The 18,414-nt window shown below is 37.0% G+C and overlaps 2 protein-coding genes across 2 annotated transcripts in view; both read left to right on the top strand.

Moving 5' to 3' along the window:
- Positions 1 to 18,414, top strand: part of RpS11 (ribosomal protein S11) — a 352,472-nt gene that overhangs the window by 258,351 nt on the left and 75,707 nt on the right. The window lies entirely within an intron of this gene.
- Positions 9,046 to 18,414, top strand: part of LOC100881119 (dual specificity protein phosphatase 10) — an 83,150-nt gene continuing 73,781 nt past the window's right edge. Inside the window, exons 1-2 of the mRNA XM_012298572.2 lie at positions 9,046 to 9,313; positions 11,636 to 11,821. Coding sequence (XP_012153962.1) covers positions 9,190 to 9,313; positions 11,636 to 11,821 — 310 coding nt within the window. The 5' untranslated portion in view covers positions 9,046 to 9,189. The remainder of the gene's footprint in view (positions 9,314 to 11,635; positions 11,822 to 18,414) is intronic.

The raw sequence follows: 18,414 nt of genomic DNA, 5'->3' as shown, positions 1-18,414 counted from the left end.
AGGAAGAAAACGTTGCTCGCATTATCAAAGCTTGCATAAGATTGACAAAGCTGACTGACTCCACGCAGAACACAGGATTTGGCGGGAGAGAGCCAGTCGCTCCTTTGTCGGCTCCTCTCTTTTGGACCTCCACCATATCTGTGATTATCAACATACACCGGTGAAGGTCCGAATGTACAAGAATGTAATAAAATATTCGTTCTTTCACCGACGTATTTGGTATATGTCGACATTCTCCAATTTCGGTCTTTCACGATACATATTCACATGTTACATTCATATTATATAGGCGTTACATTTATATTATATGTATAATTACAGTAGATATATTAGACCAATAGATCTGTATAATATTTCAATAAACAGTCCACATTTTTCCACGGATAAACGCGCATAATTACATAGATATTAAATTTCAGCAAACCCACACACGTAGACGTATATTACGTTTCAGATCTACATTTCCTATAACAGTCGATATTATATTTCAAGAGATATCGCTATTATATTTCAGTAAATAACTCTGTAGAATAAAAACATAGTTATCTGCCGAAGACTCGTTTCAATATAATTTGATCAGTGATAGGGCAACCTACACGATCGTTATTGGTAAAGAACTCGGTGTTGCTCATTAACACGATAAATCATTAAGCATAAAGTGGGAGCATCGAGTCGATGACATGGTAATAACAGTATATTGGTAAGTAATAGCCTGGTAAACCGGCTGCAGCAACGTATACGGCTGGCAATGCGGTAGTGTCGGCGTTCCATTGTAAGGTAGCCTTAAGGCGTGCTCACAGGGTCCGGTTACATGAACGTTCTTTCGCTCGATACGCCAACCAACGGTGTGTTTCTTCTTCGGTATTGATTCGTTTCCTACCTATGGTCTTTATGCTCGCGAAAACCTATTCCAGATGTCAAATCGTATTAAATTCTGTCGAATCTTGTTAAATTCTTTTGTAGAGGAAAATAGATCAGTTCGATCGGGAGTGCAATTGCACCCTTAAAGGCTTCTTACACGCTTACAGACGGTTTTTATTATATTACAATCATACTATTATTATCTTGCAGCAAGTTGGACTGCATAGAAATTCTGTTAGAATAAAGGCATTTTATTAAGGCGGAAGTAATTTTTTTTTCTTTCAAGGTGAAAGGGAATGATTGCATTTTAGTGATAGATACGTAAAGATCTTAAAACAGTACTGTTTTTACTTTTTTTTTATTCGTGGAGAAAGTGGTTCTGAGAATAACTGACTTTCGAGAAAGGATTTCGTTGTAAGAACTTGTGATGTGTGCATTGTTATTTTGAGAATCGAGGTTCAGAATTTTTAACCACTGAAGTGGTAGAATTTTATATTGCAAAATAAAAAGTTCCAAAATTACGAATTCTAAATTTAGAAATTATAGAATTGTGCATTCCAATATTCCGAATTCCAAGATTGTGAATATCACATACTGGAATTCTGAAATTCGAAATACCAAAATTCCGAACTCCAAAATTTCTAATTCCACGTACTGGAACACCAAAATTCCGAATTCCTCATATTGGAATTCTAAAATTCCGAATTCCACATACTGGAATTCTAAAATTCCGAATTCCACATATTGGAATTCCAAAATTCCGAGTTCCAAAGTAGCGAATTCCACATACTGGAATTCTATAATTCCGAATTCCACATATTGGAATTCCAAAATTCCGAGTTCCAAAATTGTGAATTCCCAAATTTTGAATTCTAAAATTCCGAATTTCACATATTGGAATTTCAAAATTCCGAATTCCACCTACTGGAATTTCAAAATTCCGAATTCCACATATTGGAATTCCAAAATTCCGAATTCCACCGACTGGAATTTAAAAATACCGAATTCCACTTATTGGAATTTCAAAATTCCGAGTTCCAAAGTTCTGAATTCCAAAATGCCGAATTCCACCTACTGGAATTCCAAAATTTCGAATTCCATATATTGGAATTCCAAAATTCCGGGTTCCAAAGTTGTGAATTTCTAAATTCCGAATTCCACATCTTGGAATTCCACATATTGGAATTCCAAAATTCCGAGTTCCAAAATTCCGAATTCCACCTACTGGAATTTAAAAATTCCGAATTCCACTTATTGGAATTTCAAAATTTCGAGTTCCAAAGTTCTGAATTCCAAAATGCCGAATTCCACCTACTGGAATTCCAAAATTTCGAATTCCATATATTGGAATTCCAAAATTCCGAGTTCCAAAGTTGTGAATTCCTAAATTCCGAATTCCACATCTTGGAATTCCACATATTGGAATTCCAAAATTCCGAGTTCCAAAGTTCTGAATTCCAGAATTCCGTGTTCCAAAGTTGTGAATTCCAAAATTCCGAATTCCACATACTGGAATTCCGAAATTTTGAATTCCAAAAATCCGAATTCCACATACTGGAATTCCTAAATTCCGAATTCCACATGCTGGTATTCTAGAATTTCGAATTCCACCTACTGGAATTCCTAAATTCCGAATCCCGAAATTGTGAATTCCAAAATTCCGATTTCCACCTACTGGAATTCCTAAATTCTGAATTCCACATATTGGAATTCCAAAATTGTGAATTCCAAAATTCCAAATTCAAAAATGTCGATTTCCACCTACTGGAATCCCAAAATTCCTAATTTCCAGATTTGGAGTTCCAAAATACGGAATTCTACAATCGTGAAATCCACATTTCGAAATTCCAAAATTCCAAATAACCTTTAGAACTCTTTCAGAATTTCAAAACTCTGAATTCCAACATTCCGAATTCCACCGTCCCGAATTTCAAATCACCCCAATTCCCAATTCCAATATCCCAAATTCCCAAATAATAAAATTCCCAAGTACCAACTGCATCGAGGTTAACACTCGAAGTCGTATGTCAGTCACCGTATCTAAATTCAGTTGCCACGTTTTCGATCTCCGTCTCGCGTGTAGCAGCTCGCGTATTAATTATTTATGAGCTACTTTCGCGTCCGAACCGGGCGTTTAGACGTTCGCCGTTCTGGTAGGCCGATGGTGGCAGTGATCCGGCACGAGGCGTATATAAAACGATCGGAGTCCTTGCCGCAGCCTTGCGTTTTCTCCTTGAGGCTCGATATTCTATTTAAATACGCGGCATACTACGCGAGCCATCGAGAGTGGGGGCCATAGAACTCACGGCATTTCTATGGTTCTTTCACGCGTTGCTCTTTCGCCTCGCAGTCCTTTTGTTTCCTACGCCTCTCTTCCCTTCTTCTTTTTTTTTATTCTTTCTCCGTACGACGTCATTGCTCAGATTTTTCCCTGGCTATTTTCGCGATGACACGCCTTGATCCTGCGCGACGAGGACGAACATCGTTTTACCGATTTATGACGATCATATTATGGCTCCAGAAATAATGTTTTTGAGAAGAAATACTGTTTCTCACTTTTCTTCCTTCATACTGGGTATAGTGGATGCATTTAGTATGCATATAGTGTGCATTTTCTTTAAGTAAGAAATGTAATTCATAATCTAGGTATAAATTTTATTCATTTTTTTGAAGATGAAAATATCTGATAATTTTATATTTCTGTTTAAATTTGTTTTCAGTTTTGAACAAGATAGATGTGGATGTGAAAATATTTTTTAAACATATTCAAAGTATACATATATGTGTCCTGCGTCGACATAACATCATTCATAAATAAATAAAATAAATTAGTATGTTCTACTGAAAGTACAATAATTTTACTTCACAATACTTGAAAAATGTGTCCATTTTAAAATACGTCCCAAATACTCTTCAGGGTGAAAAAAGGCACTTTTAAGATTACATCGATCTGCTCTGCAAAGGCCAACAGTCAAAGGGTGAATGCAACAGAAAGTTGGGACAAAGAGACGTAAATTCTGGTTCGCCTTGGCGAGAGAAGTTCCTGTTCCCTCTTCAAGGTCCTTCGATGCCCGCTTGGCCGTCTGACAAGTAAACCTACCCAAGTGTCACTCTCCGATTTTCATGAAATTTGGATATGTTGTAGTACATGGAAAATTAGGGGACACGTATTTTTTTTTAGCTGCGGTAAAACATATTTAGGGTATGAAACAATCCCCCAAAGTGTGAGGATAAAATGGAAAAATTGCGATACTTTCGAGATCAGTGAAGCAATTTTGATGATTTTTGGTATGAAAGTATCTTTCGATAGAAGATAAAAATTGGCCTAGGTATGTTGGAAGGGGAGTGAAAATTAGGGGGTGAAATACCCCAAAGCGACCAATTTCTTGCTGTAAAAAAATAGGTTTTGATCTGATCGAAATAAAATCTATTAAAACTTCAAGAGGAACGTTAATTAGGGAACACGTATTTTTTTTTTTTTTTTTTACATAAATATTTGGGACGTAAGTAACTCCTAAATTACCGCTCTCGTTCGGCACTACGCATGAAACACCTTGCAAAACTGTATCTCTTAACTGTTCGATCGTTTTAATATATCGGTTTTTTAGGTTACAGAATGGAAATCTGAAATCAAAATTCAATATAAAGGATCCTTTATGGCGGACAAAAACTCGAAAACCTACTTAAATAGACTGTATCTGTGACATGCGATTTTCTAAATATAATACAATTTCTGACATTCATTGTTAGGTATGTAAGGTGAATCAAGCGTGTTAAGAACATATTGTATATTGTTTATAACAAAATTATTTGAACAAAGGAATTAATAAAATATGTGATCGATGTTTCCATAGACATTTTTTGCATACAATGAATGCTGTCATCAGATTTTAAAAAATTTCATTTTTAAGCTATATTGTTCAAACCATTTTGTTATAAACAATATACAATATGTTCTTAACACGCTTGATTCACCTTACACACCTAACAATGAATGTCAGAAATTATATTATATTTTGAAAATCGCATGTTACAGATACAGTCTATTTAAGTAGGTTTTCGAGTTTTCGTCCGCCATAAAGGATCCTTTATATTAAATTTTGATTTCAGATTTCCATTCAGTAACCTAAAAAACCGATATATTAAAACGATCGAACAGTTAAGAGATACAGTTTTGCAAGGTGTTTCATGTGTAGTGCCGAACGAGCGCGGTAATTTAGGAGTTACTTACGTCCCAAATATTTATGTAAAAAAAAAAAAAAAATACGTGTTCTCTAATTAACTTTCCTCTTGAAGTTTTAATAGATTTTATTTCGATCAGATCAAAACCGATTTTTTTATAGCAAGAAATTGGTCGCTTTGGGGTATTTCACCCCCTAATTTTCACTCCCCTTCCAACATACCTAGGCCAATTTTTGTCTTCTATCGAAAGATACTTTCATACCAAAAATCATCAAAATTGCTTCACTGATCTCGAAAATATCGCAATTTTTCCATTTTACTCTCACACTTTAGGGGGTTGTTTCATACCCTAAGTATGTTTTACCGCAGCTAAAAAAAAATACGTGTCCCCTAATTTTCCATGTACTACAACATATCCAAATTTCATGGAAATCGGAGAGTGACACTTGGGTAGGTTTACTTGTGAATCAAACGAGTCAACGTGCTATCCCTCGTGTTTTTCCGTCCTCGATGTTATTCTCGCTCGATGTATTGTTCCTGATAATCCGTCTGTTGCACTCCGTTGACCCTGAACAACTCTACTGCCGAAGATTGAGTGCCTTGTCAACCCGCTCAAATAAGGAATACTTCCGCTTCCTGCTTGCCCTGAACGCCTCACATCTACACTCTAATTGTATTATGTTCATTTCAATACGGTTTAAGATGCTGCTTATAAGAGTAGTATAAATCGAATTTTATTATTTTTTTAATTTGATGTATTTATGGAAGGTGGATTTTTGTCAGGATATTTTTATTGTGAACTGACATTTTTATTTGTAGTTATATGTAGCTACATTTGTGGGTGTAGGATGAGTTCTCAAAGTTTTAGCGAGGGTACAAGTTTCAAAAATTTTGAAAGACGAGGAGTCAATATACTAAATCGACCTCAAAGTTCCAAAATTGTAAATTTGGGAAAATTATAGTTGGAATTTTCCAAAATATAGTTGGAATTTTCCAAAATTCTGAAGGTCCTAACTTTCAAGGTTCTAATACCGTGACATCTCAAAATCTCAAGGTCCGAAACTTAATAGGTCCTGGAGTCCAACCTTCAAGCTAGAAGTCCCATCCTTCAGAGGATAGAATATTCAGAGGATAGAACATTAGTCCCCAAATCCCCAAGTCCCCAAATGTCAAAGGTTCCTATCTTCCAAGGTTCAAAATCTGAAAGCCCCAACTCTCCAGAATCTCCAAATCTCAAACTTCCAAGGACCCAATCTTGCCAAGTCCTCAAATCTGAAAGTCCCAACTCTCCAGAATTCTCAAATCTCAAAGGTTTCAATCTTCCAATGACCCAATCTTGCTAAGTCCTAAAATCTGAGAATCCCAACTCTCCAGGAACCCCAAATCTCAAGGGTTCCAATCTCCCAAGGTTCCAATCTTGCCAAGTCCTAAAATCTGAAATTCCCAACTCTCCAGAATCCTCAAATCTCAAAGGTTCCAATCTTCCAATGATCCAATCTTGCTAAGTCCTATAATCTGAGAATCCCAACTCTCCAGGAACCCCAAATCTCAAAGTTCCAATCTTCCAAGGTTCCAATACTCCAAGATCCCAAAATCTGAAAGTTCCAACTCTCCAGAATCCCCAAATCTCAAAGGTTCCAATCTTCCAATGACCCAATCTTGCTAAGTCCTATAATCTGAGAATCCCAACTCTCCAGGAACCCCAAATCTCAAAGTTCCAATCTTCCAAGGTTCCAATCCTCCAAGATCCCAAAATCTGAAAGTCCCAACTCTCCAGAGTCCCCAAATCTCAAAGTTCCAATTTCTCAAGGTCCAAAATCCGAAAGTCCCAACTCTCCAGAATCCCCAAATCTCAAAGTTCCAAACTTCCAAGGGTCCCAATCCTCCAAGATCCCAAAATCTGAAAGTCCCAACACTCCACTGTCTCCAAATCTCAAAGGTCCCAATTTTCCAAGATTCCAATCTTGCCAAATCCCAAAATCTGAAAATCCCAACACTCCACTGTCTCCAAATCTCAAGGGTCCCAATCTTCCAAGGTCCCAACCTTGCCAAGTCCTAAAATGCCAAACTCGCAAAAACTTGTGAACCTTCCACCTCCACCACATAAAATTCAACAATAAGGTTTCTAAGATTGCACATGTGTCGACGTTTTACAGACGAACGCGAGTGGCCGTTCCAGGAAGAATGATCCAGGGTTAATCCAACGAATATGGTGATTCGTGAACGAGGACCAGCTGCCAGGCGATCGTTAATAGAAGGCCCGTCGTGATTTAGCGTTGCCTCGACCTCCACACACCACACTTCCCTGTACGTGATCCAAGTGTCACGGCTTCGTGACTTTCACGAATCGGTAAATATCAACAGAAGAGTGAGTCTGAAGGAACGATCGTGAGCGTTGTAACTACCGTTCGTGATCTACAGATAAATATAGTAACTTGGGCTGTTTGAAATTTCAGGTGAAAACTTCTGCGCCTCCTCGAGTGTCTCCGAGACGGAGACAAGATAACGTATTTCGAGCGAAGGACGATAATGACTGCAGAATGTTCCATCTCCTCCTGGTAGGTGTCTGGATAGAACTCTTTCGACAGAGCTAATTACTGTGATGTTAGGGTTAAGAAGGAAAGGTGAAATGTGAGGTACACTTATAAATTGAAGTTAGTATTATATTGTTATAGTTAGAGTTTGTTGGACTGAGAATTTTCTAAATTTGCAGATTCTCAGGTTGTCAAAGGAGCAGGAGAGATTAGGAAGCTAGTACATGTCCAAATTTGCAGATCCACATTTCACACTTTCAGTTACCAACTTCACAAGTTCCTCTCTCAGTTTCCAGCTTTACAAGTTCCTATATTCTCAGTTCATAACTTCACAAGTTCTTACTCTCTCAGTTTCCAGCTTCACAAGTTCCTATATTCCCAGTTCATAACTTCACAAGTTCCTATATTCTCAGTTCACAACTTCACAAGTTTCAACACCTTCAGTTCCTAACTTCACAAGTTCCTACTCTCTCAGTTTCCAGCTTCACAAGTTCCTATATTCCCAGTTCACAACTTCACAAGTTTCCACACCTTCAGTTCCCAATTTCACAAGGTCTTACTCTCTCAGTTTCCAGCTTCACAAGTTCCTATATTCTCAGTTCACAACTTCACAAGTTTCAACACCTTCAGTTCCTATCTTCACAAGTTCCTACACTTCCAACTTCCTACACCTTCCACACCTCTTTCTACACTTTCAGTTCCTAGCTTCACAAGTTCCTACACTTCCACATTCCCATATCTCCAAATCCCTATTCCTCCCCAAATTCTTCTTCTATAGCCACCAGAGACAGAAGCAGAGATAGACAGAGACAGAGGCAGACAAGGACAGAGACATGCAGAGACACAGAGAAACATAAACAGAAAGGGACAGAGACAGAGACAGACTCCTAATTCTTCATCCACATCCATATTCCTCTTCTATAGCCACCAGAGACAGAGACAGAGACAGGGACAGACAGAGACATGCAGAGACACAGAGAGACAGAGACAGATAAGGACAGAGACATACAGAGACACAAAGAGACATAAACAGAAAGGGACAGAGACAGAGATAGACTCCTAATTCTTCATCCACATCCACATTCCTCTTCTATAGCCACCAGAGACAGAGGCAGGGACAGATAAAGACAGACAAAAACAGAGGCAGACAAGGACAGAGACATACAGAGACACAGAGAGACAGAGACAGACATAAACAGATAAGGACAGAGACACAGAGAGACACAGACAGACATAAACAATTAAGGACAGAGAAATACAGAGACACAGAGAGACATATACAAAAAGAGACAGAGACAGACTCCTAATTCTTCATCCACATCCACATTTCTCCACAAACTGCACATTCACTTTCAACTCTTACCTTACCAAAATTTCTCAGAAGTCTAATTTTCCAAAAACTATAAACACAATATTCTGACACGTGTCTCCCACGGATTCAGGATCCAGGAAGGAGAAGAAAGGAGCGAAGGGTAAACTAGTACCGGCGGAGGATCGAACAATAACAGCAAGGTCTGAGTTTAACGAGGAGGTATGTCGCGTCGAGGTGACCTCCGTGCACCACTTCCCGGTACGTGAGTCAGGATCGCAGGAATCGGTAGCCAGCTCGAGGATGAGCGCTAAGATATCCCTGGCTGGCCGTGGAACGGCACAGTCAGCGGTGAACCATCGTGGCAAAACATCGTCGGGCTTGTTGCTCGCCGGTACGTCCGTAAAGAGGCCCTCCTCGTCGATGAGTAAGTTCACCGAGCCTTTTCGAACGGATACACGTGCTGTGTCTACCGTGTGTCATCGGCCCACGTGCTTTATCAGATTTCGATCTCACGGTTAATCTTGCGCTTTCTTAATGGACGAAAGATGTTCGACGAATAGTGGATGCTCCTTTGCTTCGAGATCTTTAATGGAGCAACTTTGAGAAAATTGAGATTTCTGGGAGGATCGCTTTACCATCAGTTCCTTTGAGTATTTTTTCATTTTTCGTCTATTTTAATACTTGTAATGAAATTTGTAGCTGTTTGAATTTCTACATTTGTAAATCCTCAAAGTTCCAAAACCTCAAAGCTGAAGATCTGAAGAAATTTCTAAAATCCCGAAGTTCTTCACATCAGATTTTCTTCAGAACTTAACAAAACACAAATTAACAACTACAACAGTGTACCAAACTTATATTAATTAAATTTAATATGTATTAATATGAGTAAACCTTCGTGGAAATTTCTGTAACCCAAGTTAAGTGATGATGTAAAAGTGTTAAACTGCGTTATAGTATTCGGAAAGAGTTGGGTACGAAAAAAAATGAAAGGTTGCTTCGTTTACAAATGAACCCGTCCTATAAATCTTGCGTTAAAAAAAAGCAGAATTAACCTTGAAATAATGTTGGTATCTTGAAATTCTTCTTAAGACAATATACTCTCCTACGCGGATTAGCTCATGGATTAAAATGGAACATTCTGTGCGCAAAATATTTTTTTTCCGAAAGCATCTCAAGCATGTAATGGAGAAATGGAGCAAGAACATCGAACTATTTGTTAAACTCTTTCGTTGCGAATCGTTATTAAATATTGTTGAAGTGTGTTAGATGTTATGTTATGTTACTCTATGTTATCATGTAATGTTATGTTACATGTATGATATCATGTTACATATGTTATCATATATGTTACATGTATGTTATCATGTATGTTATCATGTAATGTTATATTACATGTATGATATCATGTTACATATGTTATCATATATGTCACATGTATGTTATCATGTAATATTATATTACATGTGTGATATCATGTTACATATGTTATCACATATGTCACATGTATGTTATCATGTAATGTTATATTACATGTATGATATCATGTTACATACATGTTATCATATATGTTACATGTATGTTATCATGTATGTTATCATGTAATGTTATATTACATGTATGATATCATGTTACATACATGTTATCATATATGTTATCATATACGTTACATGTATGTTATCATGTAATGTTATATTACATGTATGATATCATGTTACATATGTTATCATATATGTCACATGTATGTTATCATGTAATATTATATTACATGTGTGATATCATGTTACATATGTTATCACATATGTCACATGTATGTTATCATGTAATGTTATATTACATGTATGATATCATGTTACATACATGTTATCATATATGTTACATGTATGTTATCATGTAATGTTATATTACATGTATGATATCATGTTACATACATGTTATCATATATGTTACATGTATGTTATCATGTAATGTTATATTACATGTATGATATCATGTTACATATATGTTATCATGTATGTTATTATCATATATGTTACACGTTATGTATGTTACATTATATCGATCGACGAATCAAATTAAATTCATTGGAAAAATTTTGCAAAATTGTTTATGTAGATAAGTGTGAAGTGTGGCAACAGTTTCTAGTTTGTACAAATGTAATTATGAATTTGAGATACTAGGATCTCCCTAGGAAAATCTTGATAAAACTTCAGAGAAGTTTGTCTAGAGGTTCTGGGATTGTAGAGGACAGTGTGAGTATATGGTACTTGCTGGAGTTTGAAATCTACTAATTTTCAAGTTTATGAATTTGGAAGTTTAGGAGCTTGACATTTCAGAAATTTGGAAATGTGAATGTTCAGAAATTTGAAAATCTAGAAACTTGACATTTTAGAAGTTTAAGATGTGAAGTTTGGAAATTTGAAATGTTGGAAACTTAAAAATTTAAAATCTCATAAACACAGAAATCTTTAAATTTAAAAAATTGCAAAACTTGAAAATTGCAAAACTTTGCAAGTTAAACCTCAAAAATCCAAAAGCATGTCATTCTTATGCAAAATACATGCACGACGCATTGCCACACCCTACTCTACATTGTTCATTATCTCAACTCCTCAACTTGGAATTAACGCCGACTATTTTGCAATTGTCGCGACGAATTAATGACACGCGATTCGTATCACGGCCTAATGACACACGCGCGATACAACACAGCACGTCACGGTATTACACGCGAGGATGCGTTCATTAGCCGTAGAGGTGACTGGCACCGAGGAAAGAGCCGTCAAACGAGCCGCTGTCCCAGAACTGGAAACATCATCGAGTCGTTCTCGTCCGAACACGTTATTAGAGAGAGGGAACAATATGCCAGCCTTGACGCGTGTTTGCACTACTGCCACTCTGCCTAGGATCAAGAGATTCAAATTTACATCGATCGGTAAGTCTGTTTATCTCTCCACCTTTACATTCAACTCTTTTATCAAACATTGCTGACTCTGAAAGTTCTATCTGCACTTCGAGTATTGTTCAGATAAAAATCAGACTGATTCAGAAATAATTGTTGTGATAAATCTGGAGCCTTCTCTATAATCTAATTTTACCTAAGCGAACTGTTATACTAACTAAGATATACCTAAGCTAGAACTATTATACACATGTGTAGCTAATGAGCTGCAATCTGCAGTTTGAGATTCGATGTACATTTTTGTTCTGCGCTCACGCTATTGTCTGTCTCCGTCTTTGACCGCGAAAATAAAGAACAAAGAGGTGTAGAATGATCTCAGAAAAATGTCAGTCACATGCAAGTCTAAATTGGTAAACGGTGACTCGCGACGAATACTTCATTTGATACTTCAGTCCTATTTCAGTAGTTCTGCTACCGATCCCACCTTGAAAATATATCTAATAAATTATTTCTGTAAACAGTCTCATAGGAATCGTATAGCCAGTTCTATATTTTACCCATGTCACATGGTTTACATATGTCATTTTTAACCCGAAATGAGCAATTGTTATCCGTGAATCACTTCTAGCGATTTCGGCCGAGATTAGCCGAATCGCCGTTCCCGCAGAATATCGCATACGTGGAGGAACGATTAAGCAGATAATTACGAAAGAAATCGTTATGCGGGGGATGTCCTTGCGCAAGTTTTCGCGTAGAACGTCAGCGCAGGTTTAATCGCGAGCATGACGTCGCGCGAAATTCTGACCGTGATTCATGAACGTCCAGCGTTTTCCTTTTGATGACAATCCAGGTTACTGTTTGTGGCGCAATTTATCGATGATTATGTTCAGGGAAGCGATGAGTCTTCGATTGAAATTGTGTTGTGCTTGAGAATTGAAAAACTGAGCTTTCATCGCGTTTATCATTATCAGTTTGTTGACGTGCACGTTGATAGCGGATGGTAATTATCTCGTTGGTTGTTATCTGACAGTTAATTATCTCGCTGGTACTTATTCGACGGTTAGACTATCTGACAAAATATTGGCGACTGGTAATTGTCTGACTGGTGCTTATCTGACTGTTAGTTATTTCACCGCTGACAAGAAACTATCTGACGAGGTATTCACTTAATAGGTAATCTGTAATTTTTAACTAAATGTAAGTGGTTATGTGTTTAATAATTGTTAGACTGATATTTACCTGACAGCTAATTGTCTGATATTTAACTGACAGTTTGTATGATATTTTTGTCGTTCTGACAAGGTATTTATCTAACAGGTAATCTGTGTTATTTAACAAAATATAAGTGATGATATGTCTGATAATTGTCTGACTGATATTTACCCGACAGTTAATTGTCTGATATTTAACTGACAGTCCGTATAATATTTCTGTCTTTTTAACAAGGTATTTATCAAAATATATTTAACAAAATATAATTGAAAATATGTCTGATAATTGTCTGACTGATATTTACCCGACAGTTAATTGTCTGATATTTACCTGACAGTTTGTATGATATTTTTATCTTTCTAACAAGGTATTAAACTAATAAGTAATCTCTAATATTTGACAAAATATAAGTGACGATATGTGTGATAATTATCTGACTTATATTTAGCAGACAGTTAATTGTCTGATATTTACCTGACAATTATCTGACTGGCATTTACATGACAGGTAATTGTGTAACAAGGTGCTGACAGTAATTATCTAATCACGTATTCACTTGTTAAATAATCTAACAAGGCACAGGTGATGATTTGTCTAATAATTCGAGCGATATTTTCCTGACCGCCAATTACCTAACGACCAATTACCTAACAGCCACTTGCACTGGTTCTTGTATAGACTGACAATTATCTAACATTGTTTTCTTTACCTAAAGAATACCAGTTGGGGATTTATACTATATATACTATATACAATTTACAAATATAATTATATAATTTATAAAAAAGTTGAAACTGATCAACAAAGACTTGAACTCGTGGGTTCAAAAAATAGGGTTCACTTAAGAATTTTTTTCTCAGAAACTACTCAACCGATTTATCTAAACCTTTTTTTGTTTTATTCACGAAGGATTGGGCTATTTTAAAATATTTTTCATAACTTCGTCAATTTGTCATGAAATGTCAAAAAATTTAAACAAATTCTTTTTTTGCATTTTTCTCAATGAGGGGCATAAAGGATTAAAATTTAAAAAAGACTATCGAAAGCCATATACAGGGAGATTCATAATAAGATGTATGAAGTTGAAACGTAAAAGAGTTCGAGCTCGTCCTTCCAGTTTCCTTGTCAGTTTTTTCGAAAGACCCAAAAGTCAATGCTCGAGAAGCGGAATGTCGCGAGTACGACGGATAGAAAGTGGTTCTCGAAGCGGAGTGGCGTCACAACTTGACTCACCGATTCTGCGTGTCGTGGCTCGACTTACTTGCACAACGGCCGACCGCGGTATTTATATTTATGCCGTTGACCAGCCGGTTGGTATACTATTTCCGCGGTAATTACGTATTCGAGCCGCGTCCGAGTTTCACTACACGGCCTCTGTGATCGACGATTCCCGAGATCGGTATCGATTAGGTCCTCGCGTTACCGAATCGAGTGACCACAAACCCATGATGTACAACGCTTTAGTGACTCTTTATTGCTTTGTTCTTTTTTCGTTGTCTTTGTGATCGATGTAGGTGAGAGATGCGAAGTTTCTTTTGAAACGAACTGTATAGAGGTTGCGATATAACTGGAGGAGAATTGGGGGATTCGGGATTTGGGGAATTGGGGGATTGGGAGATTTGGGATTTGGGAGATTTGGGATTTGGGAGATTTAGGATTTGGGAGATTTGGGATTTGGGAGATTTGGGTTTTGGGAGATTTGGGATTTGGGAGATTTGGGATTTGGAAGAGTTGGGATTTGGGAGAGTTGGAATTTGAGAGAGTTGGAATTTGGGAGATTTGGAATTTGGGAGATTTGGGATTTGGGAGATTTGGGATTTGAGAGATTTGGAACTTGGGAGATTTGGAACTGGAGAGATTTGGGATTTGGAAGAGTTGGGATTTGGGAGAGTTGGAATTTGGGAGATTTGGGATTTGGAAGATTTGGAACTTGGGAGATTTGGGATTTGGAAGATTTGGAACTTGGGAGATTTGGAACTTGAGAGATTTGGGATTTGGAAGATTTGGAACTTGGGAGATTTGGAACTTGAGAGATTTGGAACTTGGGAGATTTGGGATTTGAGAGATTTGGAACTTGGGAGATTTGGAACTTGGGAGATTTGGGATTTGGGAGATTTGGAACTTGGGAGATTTGGAACTTGGGAGATTTGGGATTTGGGAGAGTTGGAATTTGGGAGATTTGGGACTTTGAAGATTTGGAACTTGGGAGATTTGGGATTTGGGAGAGTTGGAATTTGGGAGATTTGGGACTTTGAAGATTTGGAACTTGGGAGATTTGGGATTTGGGAGAGTTGGAATTTGGGAGATTTGGAACTTGGGAGATTTGGGATTTGGAAGAGTTGGGATTTGAGAGAGTTGGAATTTGGAAGATTTGGAACTTGGAAGATTTGGGAGATTTGAGAATTGGGGGATTTGGAATTTGGAAATTTGTGGAATTGGGGAATTTGGAATTTGAAAATGTGAGAATTTGGGGGATTTGAGAATTGCGAGTGTTAAAATTTGGAAGTTTGAGAATTGGGACATTTGCAATTTGCAAATTTGAGGAATTGAGGGATTAGAACTTTGCAAATTTGTAGAATAAAAGGATTTGAGAATCTGCTAATTAGAAGAATAGGAGATTTGAGATTTTGAAAATTTACGAATTTCGGGAATCTACAAAACTCTCCCCATTTTCAAATTGCCACCTAACACCCTCAAATCTCTACCACCCCATCACCCTAACAGATAGCTCAACACGCACCCTCCAATATATCATACGAGATACATTGATCACACCGGACCGTAGAATCGCAACAAAATGGTTCATAAAATGTACATAAAGAAGGGTTATCGTGCATGACGATATAGTAGGATATAAATGGACCTTAATTCGATTCTAAGCACACAAATTTCAGCGAGATTTCCGCGAGCTTGTGCGCAGATGCGCGGTCTGGTTCGCGCGTGGTCATCCACTCCGCTCCAAAGATAGACTCTGACATCATACACAGAAGCATCACTCGGGTCGAACGAGCGATAAACATACTTGTGCACACGAATACCTTTACACACGGAAGGTTTACGTTGTCTGTTTCGAACTGTCTCGATTGACGTCTTCCAATGCACTTGCAACTGAACAGTGAACAATCGTGTTTTAGTACCGAAATTTTCTACGCTTTTCCTAAGTTGAAATGCAACGTAGTAAGATGCAAGCATCACGTTTGTGTTTACATCTGAATTTACCTCTGACGTTTTACGAGAGCAGGAGACGAAAATTAATGCCTCTTGTGCCTTTTCCAAATTTCTTCCGAGGTGACGTTCTTTCGGTGAATATCACCGTTCTGGTACTCGTCCAACTCGCTATTACGTTCTTTCAATCTTTGCAGTTTCTGCAATTGTTCGCTTGCTTTTGTTCTACGAAAATATATTCTGAATCCGTGACTGTGCATTCACTGCTCAAAATTTTATAAAGATGTCCATTTATTAAGTTATTAATTAAGAAACTTGCAGACTCATATAATATAACTTGTCACTTTTATATAAGTATGATATGTGTGCAGCATATTAGACACATTGTGTTTTTATTCAACACATTTGCAGAACAGCAGATATTATTATCAATGTTGATTTTTTTCATCTGTTCATTGCTTGTGGAAAAAAGCAATTAATATGTGCTCATATGTTTGTGAGAGAATATACATACGTACATGCATACATACATGCATACATACGTACATTCATACATACATGCATACATACATGCAAAGGTATATACATATATTACTTCATGCATATATTTATTCATACATATACATGTGCATATACATATATTACTTCATGTGTATATTTATACATACATACACATGCATGTGCATATACATATGTTACTCATGCATATATTTATACACACATATACATACATGTGCATATGCATATGTTACTCATGCATATATTTATACATACATATACATACATGTGCATATACATATGTTACTCATGCATATATTTATACATACATGTGCATATGCATATGTTACTCATGCATATATTTATACATACATACATATACATGTGCATATACATATATTACTTCATGCATATATTTATACATATATACACATACATGTGCATATACATATGTTACTTATGCATATATTTATACATTCATATATATACTTGTGCATATACATATGTTACTCATGCGTATATCTATACATACATACACATACATGTGCATATACATATATTATAAATGCATATATTTATACATACATACACATACATGTGCATATACATATGTTACTCATGCATATATTTATACATTCATATATATACTTGTGCATATACATATGTTACTCATGCGTATATTTATACATACATACACATACATGTGCATATACATATGTTACTTCGTGCATATATTTATACATTATTTCTCCACAGTAAAGATACATAAAAATAATTACGAAAAATATTATGGAACGAGCAGAACTAATGAAATCGTCGATAGCAGTAGCCTGTCGCTATATTGATTATGCCCGACGCACGTGTCATAAAAAAGTGGACTGTTTCGTAGTCGACGAATGACTCAGACTCGACGGGTTAACAGCCGAACACTTTTCGATACAAAATACGTCGACAATCTTATCAGACCCCAGTAAATTAATCCCAAAACGACAAGTGCATCGATTAACACCGATAGCGAAGATTCAATACAAAAGATCGATAAGATTGAAACCAGAAAAATGAAAAAAACACGATGAAATTCGGGTAGCGACATTGAATCATATCTCCTAAGTGCTTGTTTTAGATCATTTTTATTTCCTGCTTCTTTTGTTTTTTTAACGCGCAACAGGAATAAACTTGTCAATCACTGATAACGACAACGTTGACACGGAATTTCGTTACGCAATCTTCTTTTAATAAACTTGAGAGAAAGATAACCTTTTCGGAAGCTGTTTTAATTTTGCGAGCCTGAAAAAACAGTTTACGTCTGTGATTCGCCGCGAGACGATTCGACGAAGCGATTCATCGCGCGAGATATAAAATCTTTGCGGAGTTGAGCGGTGGAAAATTTATTTCTTTTGAGGCGCGAGAAAATAAAGAACGGGGATTTATGCGACGGATGAACTTCGGGAAATTTGGGATTTGGGGATTGGGGAGTTGGGGGATTTGGGAGTTGGGGATTTGAGAGGTGGGGAATTTGGGAGTTGGGGGATTTGGGAGTTGGGGGATTTGAGAGTTAGGGAATTTGAGAGTTGGGGAATTTGAGAGTTGGGGGATTTGGAAGTTGGGGAATTTGAGAGTTGGGGGATTTGGAATTTGGGGATTTGGGAGTTGGGGGATTTGAGAGTTGGGGAATTTGAGAGTTGGGGGATTTGGAATTTGGGGATTTGGGAGTTGGGGGATTTGGAATTTGGGGATTTGGGAGTTGGGGG

This window comes from Megachile rotundata, chromosome 10 (assembly GCF_050947335.1).
Source record: "Megachile rotundata isolate GNS110a chromosome 10, iyMegRotu1, whole genome shotgun sequence".
NCBI classification, from domain to species: Eukaryota; Metazoa; Arthropoda; class Insecta; order Hymenoptera; family Megachilidae; genus Megachile; species Megachile rotundata.
The sequence above is the reverse complement of the archived record's forward strand: the minus strand, read 5'-3'. Positions and strand labels throughout refer to the sequence as shown.